The sequence below is a fragment of the Pseudopodoces humilis genome, chromosome 1, assembly GCF_049639895.1.
Source record: "Pseudopodoces humilis isolate 2021_Gansu_Grassland_sample_001 chromosome 1, ASM4963989v1, whole genome shotgun sequence".
NCBI classification, from domain to species: Eukaryota; Metazoa; Chordata; class Aves; order Passeriformes; family Paridae; genus Pseudopodoces; species Pseudopodoces humilis.
This window is the reverse complement of record NC_142200.1, coordinates 146,972,472-146,992,374: the sequence shown is the minus strand read 5'-3', so window position 1 is coordinate 146,992,374 and position 19,903 is coordinate 146,972,472. Positions and strand designations below refer to the sequence as shown.

The 19,903-nt window shown below is 41.5% G+C and overlaps 1 protein-coding gene across 1 annotated transcript in view; it reads left to right on the top strand.

The window, feature by feature from the left end:
• LOC102107374 (sodium channel protein type 5 subunit alpha) overlaps positions 1–19,903 on the top strand; it is a 215,099-nt gene that overhangs the window by 71,698 nt on the left and 123,498 nt on the right. Inside the window, exon 8 of the mRNA XM_088057681.1 lies at positions 7,557–7,620. Within this exon, the coding sequence (XP_087913807.1) occupies positions 7,557–7,620 (64 nt within the window). The remainder of the gene's footprint in view (positions 1–7,556; positions 7,621–19,903) is intronic.

Sequence of the window (19,903 nt, the reverse complement as noted above, 5' to 3'; positions counted from 1 at the left end):
TTTGATGAATAATCATGGAGGTGGGAGGAAAGAGAGAAGCAATAAATCAAGTCGCAACTGGAACAGGTGTTTTATTATGTATGATTGTACATGAACCAGTGATTAAAACAAGGAACCTCTCTGGACTTTCAGATGGTGCTTGTCAGCAAGAAATCTATTGACATTACGTTACTTTAACTGTAAATATTGTGGCTTTGTTCAAGTGCTGTGGGCCTTTTGATAAATAGCTTCATCAATGCTCAAAACTTAATGCTCTGATGTGTTACTAACATGGGTATTGTGTCTGTGCATTGTAATTTTTTAAGCTAAATAGAAAAAGAAAGCCCCATCAGAAGTGCAAGGATCAGAAAAACATAGGAATTGATAATGCTGAATCCAATACAGTCTCTTTCTGACCATCCAGTAAGATTTTTTCAGCCTTGTGGTGAAAGATGAAGTTCCTATATTGTAAATATTTGAAATACATTGTGAAACAGGAGGATTTCTACCTCAGTTGCACCTTCTGTTTTCAGCACTGCTCATAGAAAGGAGAGATCTACTTGAGGAAAAAACTGCCATGGAAAATTCAGACTAAACATTTTAAGTTTTCCTGCACCTTCAAATTGTTCTTAAACTACAGAATTAAAACACCACTTGGCCTGAGCAGTGATGTACATCTGAAAGGCCTTTCTATGTGCCCATTAAGGCCTGTCCATGGACTGCTCCATGCTCCAGGTTCAGCAATAAAGTGCATTGCTCCTTGCCCTTATTGTACTGGTTTTAAGGAATAAGTAAAGATATATTTTCTCTTGATAATTTTCATCAGTGATTAATTACCCCAAGTGTGAGAGAAATAAAATATGGGAATTCCCAGGCTCAATCTGGCCTTGGCAAACCCAGAGCAGCATCTCTCTGTGGCACCAAACAGCCCAGTTTACTCCAGAAAAAGATTAGAAGAGCTCAAAGTACAGATATTTTTTCTCATTTTCTATTAATATTAACTGTTGTAACTCAGGATATCCTTATCTACACAGGCAACAAATCTTTCTTTGAATATTTTGTCCACAGGGCCAGCCTGCAGCAGCAACTTCAGCAGTTCAAATAGGAAATACAGTGAAAAATATTTCTTTTATCTTCAGTTTTTAAAATTCCTCTTTTCTTTTCCCCCTTCCATTTTCTTTAGGCAAAAAACATCGTTATCACGTTCTTGTCACTAGGAGCACACAAAGCTCCCTGTTCTCTTTTTCCAGAATACATGCTATTTTTTTACTGTAATAGTCACCTTTTTTCTAGGATAAAAGATGTCCATTTTTTCAATTGCTGCTCTTCTTAAATTTTCCCAGTCATTCTCGTTCCCTTCTCAATACTTTCCAGCCTGGCAGGTACCCTATGGAAAACACTGAAAGTGGTGTTTCTTCTGGATCATTGGGCCATTTCAGTTGGAAAAGACTTTTAAGACCATCAAGTCCAAAGATTACCATGGCAGTGCCAATCTACCAATAAACCCTGTCCCCAAGAGTCACATCCACACATTTTTTAAACACTTGCAGGCATGGTGACTCCACCACCTCCCTGGGTAGCCTATTCCAATGCCTGATAACCCCTCCCATGAAGAAATATTTCCTAATATCCAATCCAAACCTCCTCATGTGCAACCTGAGGTCGTTTCTTCCAGTCCTGTCATCACTTGTTCCCTGGGAGGGGAGACTGACCCTGACCTGGCTGCACCCTCCTGCCAGGGAGCTGCAGAGAGTGAGAAGCCTTTCCTGCCCTCCAGGAGATCAGCACTCCCACCCAGCTTGGTGCCATCTGCAAGCTGAGGCTGCACTTGGTGCCCTTGTCCATAGCATTGGAAAAGTTATTGAACTGAACTGGTAGAAACAAGCCACTGTTCGTCAGCTCTTTCCTATGTGTTACTCCATCCTTGCCCTCCTGTATATCAATATTACACTTTTCTCTGATCATAGATTCATATTACATAAAAGTGTTGACTAAGGTACCCTACCAAAAACAAATAAAAAAATCCATCTCTCTTATCTGAACTTATACAGGGAGTTTAAGGACTGACAAGGTTATGAATAGGTGAGATTCTCTCCTTCTCTGCTTTACTTGACTTTCTGACAACTTAATATTCCACTTTGCATTTCTCTGTTCCTTTTTTTTGAATGGAGTGGGTGTCTCTAGTGCTCCTCATTCAGTCCATGCCTCAGACTTTATTCACCTGGAAAATACTGTGTATAGGAGATGTTGTTACCTCTCTCCTCACCCTCTTTTCCCCTTGTACTTATAACAAAGAAGATACAGCCCTCTCTTAGCCTGCACACTGACTTTTCATCCTAACCTACGTTTTCTGTCTCTCAGCCATTTTTTGATCCAATTTATTTGTTTTCTTTATCACAGTAAGTGCAGAAGTTTTTTTTTTATTATATTTTTCCATTGTCTGTCTGTAATCACAATGCATTCAACCTTTGTAGCAGCTTTTGATTTTAATTCTTTTGTGAAACATATGAAAAAAATTCCACAAAACACAAAACCTCTACAAAACTTCCAGAGAGCACACTTCAGAGCTTTGCTGCCTATTCATGTGGAGCATATGTCTAAATAAGTGGTACTAAATATGCTTTTAGTTACATGCTATGTACCCTACAGCCCTAAGAGTGTGGGTCTGAGTGACTGGTGAGGCACAGAGGCATAGAAGGAGGTTATCTGAAGATGTTTAAAAGCCAGCATGTGTGTTTATTGCTAGTCATTGTCTCTGCCTTGTCTTCCTGGGGATGCTCCTGGGCTTGGCAAGGTCCCCAAGCCAATTTGACAGCAGCTAAATTCTCCTCTCTCCTCTAGTGCACATCTCCAAAAGCTCCTGATGTGCTTTTCCTCCTCTCCTGATGTGCTTTTTGTTCCTTCAGACCATGTGGGCAGCACAAACCAGGTACTGTGGATCTCTGAGGCTTTCAGAGCCTCTTCCTAGTGCATGGGAGCCATCTAGCTCAAGAGGGCTTGATTGATATTTTCAGTGGCTTTTTCACAAAGCAGGGAAAAAGCTGTACTGTCAAAATTGAGACATTTTCTGTGCTGTGGCAACTGCTGAGCCTGGCAGGAAAATTGTTCCTCTGACTTGTCTGGAGAGTGGGGAGAAGCACTAACAGGAGCCTACCAGAGAGACTCAAGCTGGAGGAGACCACTTTCTTCCCACCACCTGGTTGTGTGATTTTCTACAACTTCCTCCCAGCCCCTCCATATCCCCTGCAGGACAACTCATGCCCAGAATTCCAGGCTGTGTTTACCACAAAGTCATGCAGTTGTCAATGCTGTACATAAAATTGTCCCCTCGATCTCTGCTTCCTCTACCCACCCAACCATCTTGGCCATAACTCCTCCTGTTCCTTTTTTAACTGAAATTTAGGAAATGTCCTTCCACATGGCTACAGGGTATGGAGGCAGCAGAGATGGGCTATAAGTGATTTCCCAGGGAAAGAGGGAGGATGGGAAGCAAGGAGGGGAGAACACCCAAGAGCCTCTGAAACTCAGCAGAAGGATCAGCACCAGCAAAGGGGACCCAGATCCCCTGCCATGGACTGAGCAACAGGAGAGTAACTGATTATTATAATTATTTACAACCCCTTTTAGCCAGGAAGAGCTAACTGGCAGTGACATTTTTTTTTTCCCAAGCATTCTCCCCTAATAACACCCTTAATACAGCCTGTTCCATGGCTTTTGTGAGGCATGTTTTTCATCTTCAAACTCAATTTCATTTATTAGAGGCTTCGCCGTGTGTGACACAGTGTGCACACAGCAAGTGCAGCAAGGATTCGTTTTAATTATCGTGTATTACCGGGAGGCAAAGCGTGTTCGCGCCGGTGGGAGAAAGGGCGAGGAGGGGGTGTTGTCTGTTTCCTTTCCGTGCCACATATCACAGCTGTAAGGAGATGGAGTTTTCTGAACTGCGTTTTAAATTTGGAATGGGGGCGTTGGGTGGCTGTCAGTGCTCTGTGCCAGCCCCAGCGCGGGGAGAAAGTCTCCAAGCAGCGAGCGCCCGTGTGGCTGCAATAAATAGTCTGCGATAACAAACACCTCTCTGAAGTTTTTGTTAGAAAGTCAGCCAGAGGACTCTTCTCTGGGCAGTGACTAATGATATTTGAATGTTGGTCTTTATGCAAGTGTGATAATATATAGGGTGGTTGTGGTGATTTTATTTTTAATTGGAGTTAATTTGTTGTAAGATGAGTCAAAATAACATTTCAGTAGGGCCTTCAAAGGAGGAGCAGAAACTGGAGGCAGAAGCTGTGTCTTCTAAGCTCACTCCAATCTTTTTTAGTTTTCTGAATGAGAAAATTTTCCTTTCCTTCACACAGAAATGAGGAAGGTTTCTACCCTGTAGTCTATGTACCCTACTGGCTTTCTGCTTAGCTGTCTGATAGAGGTGTGGAAAGCACAAGCTGCAGCATATTTTTAATTGGATTTTTTTTTTTTTTGGAGGAAGTTAGCTTTTTCGTTTTTCCTCTGTTAATTTAACAAGTAGAGATATTGTGAATTTACTCTGTTAGAATCACCTAGTGTGGGACGGAGCAATGCAGAAAGCTGGAAGATACTGAGAAATCAGAAAAAGTGTAGAATGAAACAGACAAAATTATGGGGAACTGACTTTGGGAGAATAGATTGCAAGAATACACAGGGAAAATTTGTGGTTTTACCCACTTGCATATAGTAACTTTAAAATTATGGCCAGTGTTATTTGGTTTGAGAAGTGTTGGAGGCAGAACATGGACTTGAAGGAGACATTATTATTCAGAGTATTTTTACTCTTAATATGACCAGGCAGTTGCCTTACTCTGGAAATTCCTGTAGAAAAATTCTTAAAAAGCAACATGAACCCTATGACTGTGACATCAACATTTAAGTAAAAGTGGTAGAAAAAATAAATAGCATTACCTTTGGAAAGAATGGCACGTTGCATAAAGTTTATGTACACACACAAGTGCTATAAATGTCATGATTTTGGTTTAATTTTACTTCAGAAATTAAAAAAAAAAAACAAAAAACAACAAAAGTAAACACCTAAAATAGAGGGGTTCAGTTTTACTTTCCATATTTGTTTTCCTATTTTTTTCCCACTCACAAACCAAAATTTTTCAGTGAAGAACACAACAGAAATGAATTGCAATCTTCCAAGGCAATGAAAAATCATTGTGTTTTCAGGTGGCGTTGCTCAGTTTGAGCAGTTTTCAGAGAGAAAATCCTGCTCTGCATGAAAAAGGAGTTCCTAGTTCTTTTCCCACATTAGAGTTAACTGATGGGAAGCTGAGGCTATGGGTTAATTTGGTACCAAGGTTGTTCATTCTTTAAAGCAAGAGTGACGCCCGTTTGCTTCTTGCAGCTCTTGATTGCCCAGCAGGCTTGATTGAAATCCAAACCAACAGGCTTTGAAGGAAAGATTGATTGTTGTGCACATCTTTGATAATACAGCAATTTGTCTCCTTGGGTATAAAACTCTAATCCCCCTTTCATTTATCAGTGGGGAATCGGGAGCTCACCTCCTCCTCAGCCTGAGCTTTGTCACGGTGGCTGTGTCGCTCCCTGGCATGACCCCGTGGTGAAGATGTGCCCTCCCAGCAGCACCTACACACCAACTCCTCAGCCTGCCCTTCATGGGGCTCTTTGGAACCTGCCTTGCTGCTTGGTTTAGAAATGTAAATGCTTAAGTCGACAGCAGACAACAGAATTTTGTCTGTTTCCAAGATTTCAGATTTCTTGTTTGCACACAGAGAATTCTTGTCCTACTTAATCCTGTGCTCAGACTCCATTCTTATCTTCTGATTTGGCTGACCAGGAGGTGTCATTTGGGTTTCCAACCAATGCTCCAGAATTTCAATCAAACCTAGAATCTTTGAATGGTTTGTGTTGGATAGGGCCTTAAAGACCATCTAGCTCAGGGAGAAAGTGGTCTGGTGTGTTTGTGTCACTGACTGTTTATCCCAAATAAGATGTCACCTGTCCTGAATAAAACACAAGTCCTTGCCCAGCAGAAGTGGAGTGGGAAAGGTGATGCAGATGTGACATCTTTCCCTGTTCCGTGGTGACTGATCACCAATCCTCAACCACACTCGGTCCCGAGAGTTGCTGTCACGCAAGGTGTTTCCTCCCGTGTGTAAAAAGCCCAAGTGACCAGACAAAGTGGAAAAGCATCCAATCTGAGCAGGATCTGTGCTCTGATAACTTGTGAACACCATCACGTGCCCCTGTAACCACAAGCTTCTGGGCAGTAATTCCCTCTTGGCATGCAGCAGAGCAGGGCTTTTCCACTGCTCGCAGCTTACTGAGAAAGCCACAGCACATCTGTTCAGTGGTTGAGCCATTGAGCATTCTCTGCATAGCCAGCTTGGATAAGCTGTCACTCTTGATTTTTAAAACATTTCACAACAGAGGGTTAGCCTGGAATGGAGAACCTCTCGTGAGCAGCGTCTGCAGAGGCCCCTCTGCTCACAAAGCCTTACCAGGCAAGGCTGCCACCACCATGGCTTGGTCAAGAGGGGATCACGTCCTCTCTGCTGCAGCAAAGCATACCAGATTATTTACCCTTCCTCAGTGAGCTGCACACCTATTTTGCATTTTTTGTGTTTCTAGAGCAATGCTTTTATCGTTCTTCCCTGCCACCATCCAGGTTTTAGAGATGCTCCTTAGAACACCTTTTCTCCACGCTCCCTCCAGAACACTGATTTTGCTTATCTCTTTGCGAAGAAATTGGTCTCCTGTTCTGTTACCCTTCGTGTTAGACTTGGTTGGCTGGGGAGAGAAAAAGAAGTGTGTATGCAAAGTCTCTCGTTAGCCTGGAGATGCTAATTTCCTTAAGCTTTATTGGTAGTCAACCTGGGAACAATCCACAGCACTTAAATTTAGCTTGCTCCTCTGGGAAGGAGGAGCACTTCCCTTGAGAAGTGTCTGTCTCTTTCCATTGCCATTACAGATGACTACAGTGATAAATATTTGTCTTGGTGAACACTTCCTTATTTGTTTGATCTTTAACAGGGTGCATTTTTGTTTCTTTTGCTTTATGCTGTGTGTTTTCTATGCTGAGCAGAATCCACCAGACTGAAGGAGTGGGCTGCTTTGTTAATATTATTACATTCTGAGTTATAGATGGTTACGTTTTTAACCTATGAGTCAGTAATTTCTGCCACAAACTTCAATTAATATGTGTCTCATCAGTGTAGAGACTAAAAGTTACAGGCTAGCATATGGTTTGGTTTCACTATGTTTACAGAATTTAGTAACAGTGTTCTTGGTTTGAACAGAGGGACATGGCTGGATAGAATTTCCTAAAAACATTGCCCATAGCCCATTGTCACCTTATTCAAGTGGTCAGATTCGGAATACAAACAGCAAGGGCTTACAGAGATTCAAAAAAATTTATTTATTTTTCCAATTTATAAAAGTTAAAATTAACAAAACAAAGCAAAAGCGTGCCATTCTTCTCTCAGTTGCTGTCCCAATTGAATATGCTGGTTGGTGGATGATATTTTTGAATGTTATCGTTCCCAAAATGTATTTATTAAAAAGCCATTTCTCTATTTCTGTTGCAGTGAACTATTTCATAAAAAATGGTACAGAAGATGTGTTACTGTGTGGCAACAGCACTGATGCTGGGTAAGTACTTTAAAAATATCATCACTTCTGCTCTGGTTGTGTTGCCTTTATTATTAGTATTATTATTTTAATTATTATTATTATTACTGCATTTTCCTCTAGTTCTGTCCACTTTTCACCAGCATGAAGTAGATATTTTAGCTTCCTTGTATCTAGGCATAATAGTAGAGAGGATAATGACAATATTGTGCATAGTAATACAATTTTCTCAACTGCAAGGAAGAGAAGTTTCTGTGTGTCACTTATTCAGGTTTAAAATCTTTAGGGGCCTTATTACAGTTCTTTTTCAATACATTTGAATTTCTCAGTAAAAAATAGTGAAAACTAAGTAAGATTTTGGCTGCGTGGAGTATTTTAATGGAAATGAAACAAGAATGGAAATGGAAAACCTGGAGGGATTTAAACTGATGATGAATTCCTGGCTTTTGGCAAAGGAAGATAAACAAATCAACAAATATCCCAAGAAAAAGCATGTTTTGGAAGTGGGAAGGTACTCAGATTTGAACTGTGATCTACGTTTATCCTTGTTTGGCTTGTAGACCACATGTATTTCATTTTCTCAATGTATAGACAGTGATGAGATCCAGGGGTTTACTAACATCCTCTGCATAAAGGAGTTTATTCATATCCCTGACATCTACAGACGCCAGTGGTTCCTCCTGCATCCCCTCCCCAGGGTCCAAGTGCACTGTCAGAAAGTGTGATTTTATTTGACAGCTTCCCATGGTCTTGATGGAAGGAGGAGAGTTCAGATAGGATGGAAAGAGATGGGATCTTCTGTGGTCAGAGGGAATTATAAACCATGCAAAGATTGCAGGCTGTTAGGAGGAGTTGTAGGAAAAAGTGGAAAATACCATGGAGTAGTTGGAAAGAGGAGCTTTTGAGCCAAATATGTGAGAACATTTGAACCAGGGTGGTGGGTGTCTTAGGCCAGGAGAGAAGAGGAGGTGAGATGATCTGCTTCTGGAGGGAGATGTTCTGGGCTGGTAGAACCCAGAATGTGGAAGACTGCAAAAAATAATAAAAAAAAGAATTTCACTTAGGAGAAATTTAATGAGAAAAAAAGGTATGTGTGTGCAGGGAGGCAGCAGAGAGATAAGGAGAAGAAGGGGAGATAAAATCTGAACTTGCTTGTGGATAAAAAGGCAAGAAAAGCCCTCATGTCCTGGGGAGAGATGTTTTGCTTTCTGCTGCCACTGCTTGTATCTGTATTGACATAAGACAAAGGGAAATCTCAGTGTCAGCCTTCCCTCTGCAGGCCTGGTGTGTCTGATCCCTATTGCCAGCCTGAGTTAGACTCCAAGGTCCTTGGGCAGCGGGCCCTGCTTTCCCCTTTGTTCCTCGGGAGGTACAATGTCAGCATCCATTAATTAAGGCCTTTGTTGATTGTAATGCATTGTGTTTATCCTGGCTCAGGCAGAACTCCAAGACTGTTGGGATGTTTCCCGGGAATCCCAGGATTTGGCAATCCCCATTGTGCTGTAGAACCTCAGCCTTTGCAAACCAATGGGCAATCATATTGGGAAAAACAAATGCTCTGGCAAGCAACAGTGTTTTGTGTGTCATGGAATATTCATTGTTCTCACTGATGACCTGAGCTGTGGGGGTGGAAAGCTGCTGCTCATGGGCAATGCTGAAAGACTTGATTGCTGCTGCTTTGGAATTGTTCAGCTGGTGGGAAGTTAAACACCAATCCAATATCCATGGAGTGTTTATATATTGGCAGCCTGTGTGGATTTAAGGGTTAGCATCTAGGAAGGCAAATGAGCAAACCCACCCTCTTTCCTTCCCTCAAAGTTAATGAATTGCAGCAGAAAGCCATGATTGGAGAAAACCTCTGGTGGAGGCACTGTGCCCATGAAAGAGTTACAGCCTGAAACAGCCAGGGGAGAACTTGCAGCTCTTGAGTATAAGAGGACGAAAATGACACCTTCAAACCGAGTGTTCTTGTACTTGTTTTGATAAATACATCAAAACTGTCAGTGTTTGTGACATCAAGGGAAACCAACTTTCCCTTTATGCCTCGGTTCTTTCTTCTTCAGCCTTTTGCTGTTTTAGTTAAGTATTTAATACCACCGGGTAAGGTTTGGGTTTAAATGCCTAAAAATGGGTAATAAATATTCCTACTTGCAGTGGGGTTTTTTAACTCAGGATTGGCAAGTACTGGTTCATCAGCTATACATTGCAGAGAGTTGCTGCCAACCATCCATTGCCGTTGTTTAAAGACATGAAGATAATTAGAAAGATGATCCTCAGGCTCCAGGGGATGTGCAAAGTCATGTATTCCCACCTGTTGGGACAGGGAGAGCATCGTTTACAGGCTGGCATTTCTATCAAGTGGATTTGTTTTCTCTCACCCTTCAATGATTGAAGCCAAGAGCAAGAAGTGTTCAACAGAAAACCAAAACCTGCATGCTTGGGACCTTCAGGGGCAGGTTGCACCACAGGAGCAAGGGAGGGGACTTAAGAGGAAGTATAATGAGGTTGTGGTTGCCCCATTTATTGGTAATGAAATTCATGACAAGTGAGGACTTGAACTGGGAACCCATCAGGAAAGTGTGGTAAGGGAAGACAGCTGGCAAGGCCATGTCTGAATGTTCATAGCATTTGTGGAATGTGCTTTTCTCACAGTTTGAATTCATCAGCCTCTGGGATATGCTGAGGACCCAAAGGAAATTCAGGGAAGGGCGGTGTCATGTGTTCTCTCCTGGAAGGATTTGTTATTAGAGTGAGGGATATCTGTGTTGTGGCCAGGATATTAAATCTTGAGGTAATTGAAAAAGCCATTTCAGTGCATTTTTAAAAGCATGTTAATGACACTCTGAGGTTTGTCTGGTTGCTGTTATTATGGAAGAGTTAAAAGAAAAAAATCCAAATAAATCTGCTATGGCAATTGTTAGGTGATGAGACTCAAGTGGTCTAATGTAAGAGTGTGTAGTGATGGAGACTGCAACCTGAGCTGGAGTAGCAAGCCAAAATCAGCAGGGAAATGATCATCAGTGGATTCTATATCCCAGGCAATCTAATTATCTCCAAGGTGGGGGCTTTATTACATTACTAGGAGGGACTGTTTTCTGAACAAGCACCCAAGCTGCCAATAAAGCAGGAGGTAATGGATCTAGCTAGTATTGATTCCAGTTCAGAAGGGATTTGAATAGATGCACGTCACTCAGCTGCAGCAAACTTGTCTCTAGTACTTGACCTGGCAGAGGCAAGAAAAAAAAAAAATATTTATTTGCATTTTTAGATATGCCCAAGCAACCTCAAGGCTCTACTTTAAAAACCATGCTTCAGAGACATGGTAGGAATGTCAGGGAGATGGCAAATTTCTTAGGTGCACAAGGGCTAATCTCTTGGTGGGGTTTCCCATGTGATGCCTCAGAAATCATCTTCTTCATACCTGAAATTTGACTTTTCTTCATTTAATCAAACAGAATCCTTTTGTTGCTTTTCATTTTGTTTATCTGACTACATTTTGCCCCTTGATTGCAAGAATTTGTTTTGTGCTCACAAGGAACAGAGTACAATAGAAACACAAAGTAACTTTTGGAGAAGAGAGAAAATCAAATGTTTGTGATCAAAGATATTCTTTGGCTCAAAGTGATACATGCTTGGTGTTTCACAACATGCACATTCAGAAAACTACCCTGATAGAAAAATCCTCTGCCCTGTGTGTCACAGATTGATCAGACTGGGAGCAGTGTTAACAGTAATGCTCTCTTAAAAAAGAAAAAAAAACCCAAAAAATAACTTGTGCATTTGCAGTTGTTGATCTTTTAAAATGAGTTTGGAGGTTAAATTTAGTAGTTCTTTTGGATGTGGCTGCATTGGGATATACATCAGTTTTTCCTCTTTGCAATTTCAGCATCTTCTATTTGATTTGTTTAAAATAAATGGAGAAGGCTCAGATAGTCTGATTTTTAAAAGGGATTATAAATTATGTAAATTTTCTATTCAAGTTAATCCCCAGTATATATCTTATCCAGTGTTGAACACCTTGTTTCAGCCTCAGGGAAGGTGAAGTAAAGATCCAGTGAAATTATCAAATATTTGGGAGATCTTAGGTGGGAGCAGAAGGTGGAAACTGCTCTTTCCTTAGTGAAATCAAGCCTTGGCATCAAGTGGAGCATGATTTGTGAAGGCTGCAGAGCAGCAGGTGACAGCAGGCACCACCACACCCTTCCTATAAATACATATATAAATATATCTATATACACACCCTATATGTCTGCCCTCCTGGTCCCACCTTCAGATCCCTTGAGGCATCCTGTTCTGGAGCACACCACCACCAGAAGAGATTCCTGGTGTGGAACACATCCCTGCCAGGCCACCCCAACCCTCCTGTGCAATTCCAGCTTGTCCCTTCTTGGTGACATTTAACCCTTCACTTTGGTGAGAGGCACTGCAGAGTCCCCCTTTCAGAGTAAAGGCTTTTATGGGGGCTGCAGCAGCGTGGAATTATCTGTCTGTGAGAAAGGAAGATACATTTCAGCTCTAAAGCGTTTCCACTTTCATCCCGCTGTAATTTCACAGGGATATTTTTCTGCTGTGCTTAGGCTGCTGTTTTTATTTCCCCTCCTGCCTGAAGGTTTGGTTGAGCAATAGAAACAGCAAGGAAATTTGTCCATTAGGAGGAAGAGACAAGATGCTGTCAGTGTACAAAGTAAACAAACAGACACAAAAGAGAAACTTAAATTCTTTCTTTTCACTTTTTCATTTGCAATTACAACAAGGAGCTGGCTTTTCAGAAAAGTGAACACGTTTTAAGTCCATTGTGCTCCCTTTGGTTGTCAAGGCCAGAGTGTTTAATTTTTTTTCCCCTTACACATGATATGTCCTGCATATCCAGCTCATGGGCAGGAAGAGTCTACAAGATTTTACTGACGATGAAAGCACATTTGCATCATGTCTGTACTGATACTACCGAAAAAGACCAGTGAACAGGAAGGAAAAAGCAGCCAGTAAATCTACTTCAGGAACAACAAGAAAGCACCTTTGGCAACTGCATCCTAGTAACTGTTGCTATAGAAACTTTAGATACCTTTATTCTCACTATGACCTTGATTTTTCTTAACAGGATACATTAAAATAATGTACACTGTGGGGCAAGTCCTTTATGGTTTGGTAAATTCTGTCACTGAGCTGATTGCATATAAGGGATGAAGGAATGACCATGTGTGGCAGTGCTCCTCAAAGTTTTTGTGTCAGTCCTAACTCCTTCTAAGGCATTATAAAAAAAAAAAGAAACCAAAACCTTTTGTTTTCTTCTGTGTTGTGGCATTTTACTAGGGTAATTAATACCCACATGTAAAATTGCATCAGATGCCTGTTTTCACAGTCTCTATGAGCACCAAAAGCAGTGTTTTTGTGGCAGTTTCTCCACATCACCCTCCTGTCAGCGCACTCGTTACACGTAGAGTGGTGCAGCTTTATGTGTAAAACTTTGATCTCTCTGAGCTGTAGTAACATTCCTTTGCCTTTATGCATCCTCCACACAGTGATTTAAAGCCTCTTGTAAAGGCTTATCACACCCCTGAAGGGTAGAGGAGAAACATGTTCCATGCTGAGGAGGAGAGCTGCTATCGGGTGCTTCCACCAGTGCTACTGCAGCTCTCACCCAGAACTTGGCAGGAGAGAGCCTGGAAAAATGTTTGTCTGCCAGAACATGTCAAACAGCATCCAGCAACACAGCCCCAGCTGCACCAGAAACTGGGGAGAAAACAGCACCAGGGAAAAGTGCACACAGTTGACTCTGCTATTCTGCTGCTGGCAATTGCAGCTTTAAGTTGCCTCAGCTTAGATCTGTGTTGTTATTATTATTTCTCTTGCTGTTGTTAATTGTTTTCTATAAGAAGGTCTCCTAAATTCAGGCCATATTGTGCTGGGTGTTAGACAATAGGGTGAGAAGAGCTCTCTTGGCTTGGAGGATTGGCATTTTAGAGGTGCAGTCTGTGGATGAGTGGGATGGAGGTGTTGCACAGACACTTCTGGGGAGCAAGAGCAATACCTGAAATTTGACTTTTCTTCATTTAATCAAACAGAACTTTATTGTTGCTTTTCATTTTGCTTATCCAACTGCATTTTCCCCCTTGATATACTGCAAGAATTAGTTTTGTGCTTACAAGGAACAGACTACAATAGAAACAAGAAGTAACTTTTGGAGAAGAGAGAAAATCTTCAGTTCAGGACGAAGCCCTGGTTGCAAGTCATGTCAGGACTAGCCAGCTTGGTCAGACAGATCACAATCTGCCAGTTTAACTTGCTGCAGGAATGGGTCCATTCCAGGAAATGGGAGCTTTGGCATTTGCCTGTTGGGATTGGTGTGTGCATTACCCTCACCAAATGCAGCCTGATGTGGTACAACTGGGCTGACAGGTGGGAGAGGATGTAAAGGTTGCTTGAAGGAAGAAGAGGGCATAGTTTCTAAATATGTCCTCTTCAAATGTCACCAAAGCAAGGGTATTTTGGAAAGAGCTGTGTTGTTCAAACTACTAGAGCTAAAAATGTAATTACATCCCAGATCATCAAGCAATACTAGAGAATTTGTTTCAAACCTTCAGGCTATGCAGCACACCTTAAATGAATTTACCTAGATTCTGATGTAAATCACATAAGCTTTTCCATTTACTCTGAGCTGGTTACAGCGACAGGAGAGTGAGGATGGTGAGAAAACCTCTTGCCTGAGTGTGTTAAACAAACAGAAAGCAAGTACGACACCTCAAAGATGCTAGAGGAGCCATGGGCATGACTTGGATTATACAAGTTTAGGAACAATAATAACAGTCCCCATTCCTAGGGATCAGTGGTGTACTCGGAAGATCATGTCTCTGGTCAAACAGCAGCAGTAGGGATTAAATCTAAATCCACTCAATTCTTAAGGAGGGGTAATATTACCTCTTAGTCAAAGCTGTAACAAGCTCATCAGCCACATGAGAGAAGCAGACTTACTAGAGGCTGCAGCCTTCATTAGGCAATAATCTACTATTATGTTTATGATGATAAATTATTGCCCTACATTTTGTTGGGTGGGTGAGACAGAAGCTCCAGTGCCTGGCCACTGGATTGAGTCAGAAGAAATAAGAGCTTGCTTGCCTGTTTGCAGCGTGGATGGAGCCTGACCAAGGCACGTTGCAGGAGAGGGAGTTGTTCCTCTCTGTGTTTGCATGCGTGGAGAGCTCTGATGTCGAGGGCTGAACCCACGGCTTTTCCATCTACCTGAGCAAGCAGCCAGTGGGGGAGGCTGAAACCTTCCCTGGGTTCAAGTCAGCAGCATGCTCAGGTCAGTGGGTGCTCTGAGCCAGTGAGCAAGCCTGCTCACAGGCACCTCCTCTTTTCTCCTCCAGTTTCAACTCTTGGTTGATGTTGCTCTTTATTCTGAGCGTTTCTTCTCTTCTTTGTCATCACTGCATTTTTTCCTTTTCCCTGCAGCATATGGTTCAATTTGCTTGCACTTCCGTCATTTCAGACAATTGGCACCCCTTCCCTTGCTTTTAAAAATCTCCTTCAAATTCTCTCAAAGTCCATTCAGATGCTTGGAGTGAGAGCTGCTGGGGGCTCCTGGTCAGACCTATCCAAGATGAAACATACCACTGCAAGTCAGATTTTGGCTTTTGGATGGTAATTAGTTAGACATTCTAACCATGATTAGTCTTTAATATTATAAAACAAGAAGGAACAAGGGAAAGAGAAAAACCTGTGACTTTCAGACACATCAAGCACCCACTGGCATCAATGGCTGAAATGCTGCTGCCTTTTGGCCCCTTTCTCCTACATGCCCAGTTACCCTTACAATATTCATTTTTAAAATATTTTCCTGTTTTAGAATGAGTAGTTTTATTTTCTTGGGTAAAAGCAAATGTTAGTCCAAGGATCTTTGCTCCCCACAGTATGCTCTTCTATTTTGTCTGCTGTCTCCTCCCTCAGAGTCAAGGGAAAGGAGAAAATATGGAAAGTGCAGGGAAAAACCCTCAGGTCTGTGGTCTAAAGGAAATCTAAGCCTCTCATTTGTGGTGTGTGGACTTTAGCAGGATGAGGCAGGTTGAGGAAGACTCTACTGTGCACATCAACCAGCCATGGAGGCCATGGGCACTGTCTGTCCTCCAAAGGCTGCCAGCCTTTCAAACCCCACCTTGGGGGTTCCATTCTCGACCCACTAGGGTGATTTCCATTCCCCAGGAATTAGCCTTGTGTCAAAGACACCAGCTATAAACTTTTCAGTTTGATTTCTGCATTCTTAGGCTTAAGGTATGACCTAGGCAGGCACACTAAGGGACTCCTACCAAAATAGAGGTTTGTTTTTTTTAATTTTTGCTGTGTCTATGGTATGTGCTCCATTGCTCCCATGGTGAGGGAGCCAGAATGTCCCTCTGTAACCTAAACCCAAGGAAAGTGCAGCCTTCACCTCACAGATGTCATTGATGTTGACTCCTGGTAGCACATGGACAACCCTCCCTGCATTTTCAGGATCTGGATGTTACAATCCAGCGCATGGATGTTTTACAAATCTCCTTTTATTGTCCAACCCTATTGGCCCCTGTAGCCTGGATCAGCAGGTTGCTTGGCTTGCCTAGATTAAATTCTTGAGACAGAGCATTTTGTAATTATGCCCCTCAGCTACAGCTCTCTGGCATTCCCAGCCTGTGTTATTTAAACCAAAGCTGTTTCTTATGTCCTTTAATTTCCTGTACCAATGCCAGCTTGCAGTGGTGATTACAGCCTGATGGATAGGTAGGTAGCCTGCTGCTTTTAACTTTTCTGAATCAATGACACTAATTTTATTGTGATCAATTGAACAGCATCCTGTGACACTCCTGTGGAGGATGGTATATTTATGTAGCTTGTTGTTGTTGCCCATCCCTGTGCATCAGAGGAGAGTACAATTCTCTAAAATGCTTCCTTGAGGTAAAAGAAGCTGAAGAGCTTGCTAAAAAATCCAAAGGGGGTACGCTTAATGTCATACATGGAGGATGGTTCAGTAAAATCTTGAGGCTCCTTAAAAAAGTCCTCAGAGGAAATGGTGTCAGTTGCAGAATAATATTCTCATGTGAGAGCCTTACACCTAAATTTCTCTAGAGTTTTTCTGGGAAGCAGCATTTTGTTTTCCTCTCAGTGTTTTTAACACGTTCCCATACCCTGTGGGTTATCTCTCTGCTGGCCACGGAAGAGGGTGAGCAGGAATAAGGAGTTGACAAGTAGGAAATTCTGTCTCAAGGGTCTGGTTACTGTAAGAAGGGTGTAAGCTAACATTAACAACATTTTTGGTCTGGGGTTCATGCTTTTCATGATGCAGCACCTAGTTTGAATGCTCTTAAAGCTGAAAAAATACTGGGGAAGTTCATTTTCTGGGTTTCAGCTGAGATGGAGTTAATTTTTTCCTCATAGCTGCTACAGTGCTGTGTTTTGGATTTAGGATCAGAATGATGTTGGTAACACACTGATGTTTTCAGTTGTTGCTAAGAAGTGCTTCCACTAAGTGAAAGACTTCTCAGCTTCTCATGCTCTGCCAGTGAGGAGGCTGGGAGGGCACAAGGAGCTGGGAGGAGACACAGCCAGGACAGGTTTACATACACACACACACACACTATATTTATATATATATATATATATATACACACACATATATATATATATATGTATGTATAAAAATTCTGGAGGAAAGCTATCTGGGGGACATCGCTTGGGAACTGGCCAGGCAGTGGTCAGCAAGGGGTGAGCAATTGCACTGAGCTTGTGTAGTTTAATACTTTTATTATTGTAATTATTCAAATTATTATTATTTTCTTCATTTTCTGCCCTATTAAACTGTCTTTTTCTCAGCACATGAGATTTTTCACTCATCCAATTCTGTTCCACATCCCACTGGGGCTGGGGTGAGTGAGCAGCTCTGTGGGGTTTGGCTGCCAGCTGGGGTTAAACCATTCACTGTGGAGCCAGATAATGGGAAATGACCCATAAGGACAGAATGAAACATGAAAAAAATTACATTAGATGTGTATAATACTATCTGTATTACAAACAGGAAATATTCCTCTGAGGTACCACTGCTCACTTTGGCAGTCATAGGGGTTGCATCTCCATGTCCTACAGATTTCCAAGCAAAGTGCTTTGAGCACTTACTCAAAAATTCTTCTTCATCAAAAGTTTTCCTAGAAAGCAACACTGGCAGTGAACCTGAGTGACTTTATATCCTCTAATACGTGCCCAGAAATTCCAATGAAAATTCAACCCAAGGCTCCTAATACCCCTTTTCTCCCAGGCTCTTGTTCAAAAGGGTGAAGAGATTGAGGAAATTCTCTTTACTAATTGAGACTCAGAGGAAAATCTCACCCTTCTCAATAATTTATATTAATGGCAAAATTTCCATGTTGCCTAAGATTTTAGGCAACTTATTCTAGAAGCAGCCCAATTTCCAAATTACTGCCCTGCCTAGGCTGAAGTCCACCATTAAAGTAACCAGCAGCAAAATTTCTCTCAGCTACATTGGGTTGTTCTAGCCATTTGTAATAATGTTAAAATAATAATAAATAAATAAATAAAATAAATAAAAATGAGACCAGAGCAATAGAGCCACTCAGGATTTCTCTTTAGTGAGAGATTAAGGAAAGGACTCTGCACCTCTGGGTATGATCACAAAGTTTCCAACCAAGCCCAATGTGTGAGTGCAGCCATTTCCTCATGGCAGAATAATCAGCCTTACAGAAATGTTCATGTCCCGTGTAGACACGATGTCTTAGAGCCAGAAAAGGGAATTTCCTTCTCAGGAGCCTGGAGAATCCATTTCTCAGAGCTCCTGAACAGCTGAGTGGCACATCACGGGCGATGAAGGCTCTTTGTAGCAGCAGATCAGAGGCAGAAATCTCACGTCTCTACAGCATAGTGACAGCAGATGCTGCCTTTGGGAGAGAGGAGATTTAGTGAAAAAGTCTGCCTCACAAAGGACATGGGTATACAAGAGACACTCAATGTGCAGCTGCATATTTTAGGGGAAAAATAACACGAGATTTCTGCATTTTGTTATCTTCTAACTCAGTAATGTTACTGTATTTTTTATTGAAATGTGGCTCTAATTAGGGAAAAAATAGGTAGTCAAAGTAGGAAAGATCTAGAAAGAGGCGTTTCTGGACCGACAGGGTAAAAATTGGGAGTGATTCTTTTTCTTTCTTTGTGAGACATAATTGTTATTATCTGAATTCTCAACTGATATAAGCTAACTTGGCTCTACCTAAGGTGACAGAATAATTTATTATACCCCCACTTGTGTGTAACATTTAATTCACTAAACATCAGCTGCTCATTTTTTATTGCTTTTTCTGAAAACTACTGTAAACAAGGACCTGCACACATTTTGCAATGCTTCATCACTCCTTTTATCAGCGTTCAAAACAGACTTACTTTAAACTTTGTGATTCACTGCTGATATTAAATTAAGATTTTAAAAGTGCTGTTGAATGTCTAATGGTGGTGGCAGACACCATAGATTTGTATAAAAGCATACTCTCATTTTGACATGCAATACAGGTTGCTATCCTGTGCTGTAAATTTATTTTACATTTGTATAAAAATTATAGTTTTTAGAGAAAAAGAGCACCGGTTTTCACACTGAAAACACACTGCTTTCTCAGGGGTCAAATTTTATTTTGCCTGACATTTTAAAAATTTGTTTGCTTTATTTCTATTTCTGTTTCGTATTTCAATTTCTGGCAATATTCTGCTTTGGTAAAAAAAAAAAAAAATAGCAGTGTTTGAGAAACTCTAGGATTTTTTTCTGGGAGAAAATGAATCTTAAAGCTATACAATCTACATGACTGGTGACATGCCCAAAATCCTGCATGTTCCAGCCATGCCTGCTTGTGGCAGCTGGAATTTGCAGGGAATTGCACCAGGTTCATCTATCTGAAGAACAGGGAGAGCTGCTGTAACTGCACATTCTGGTGGGACCTGCTTCCCCAGATATGACATGGTTCTCACCTAAAAAATTCCCAAATACCATAAAGCTCCAGGGCACTTGAACTCATATTCTTCTCCCAGGATACATGCAGAAGAAAGCCTTTGCATATTTCTACATCTTCAGTTTCTAATGGGTCTTTCCTTCTTTTTGGAGAGTGGCTTCTGATGTTCAAGAGCCGTGGGGGTTTTTGACTAATCTGTTCTGAGAGGATGGCACCTCGACCTGGGATCTCTTCTACCTTGTATTTCACTTGATGATGCAGTTCAGTGCTTACACAGTACCACTGAGAGAGTTTTTTATCTCTTCTGGCATATGGGGCTAGAAAATTACTTGTAA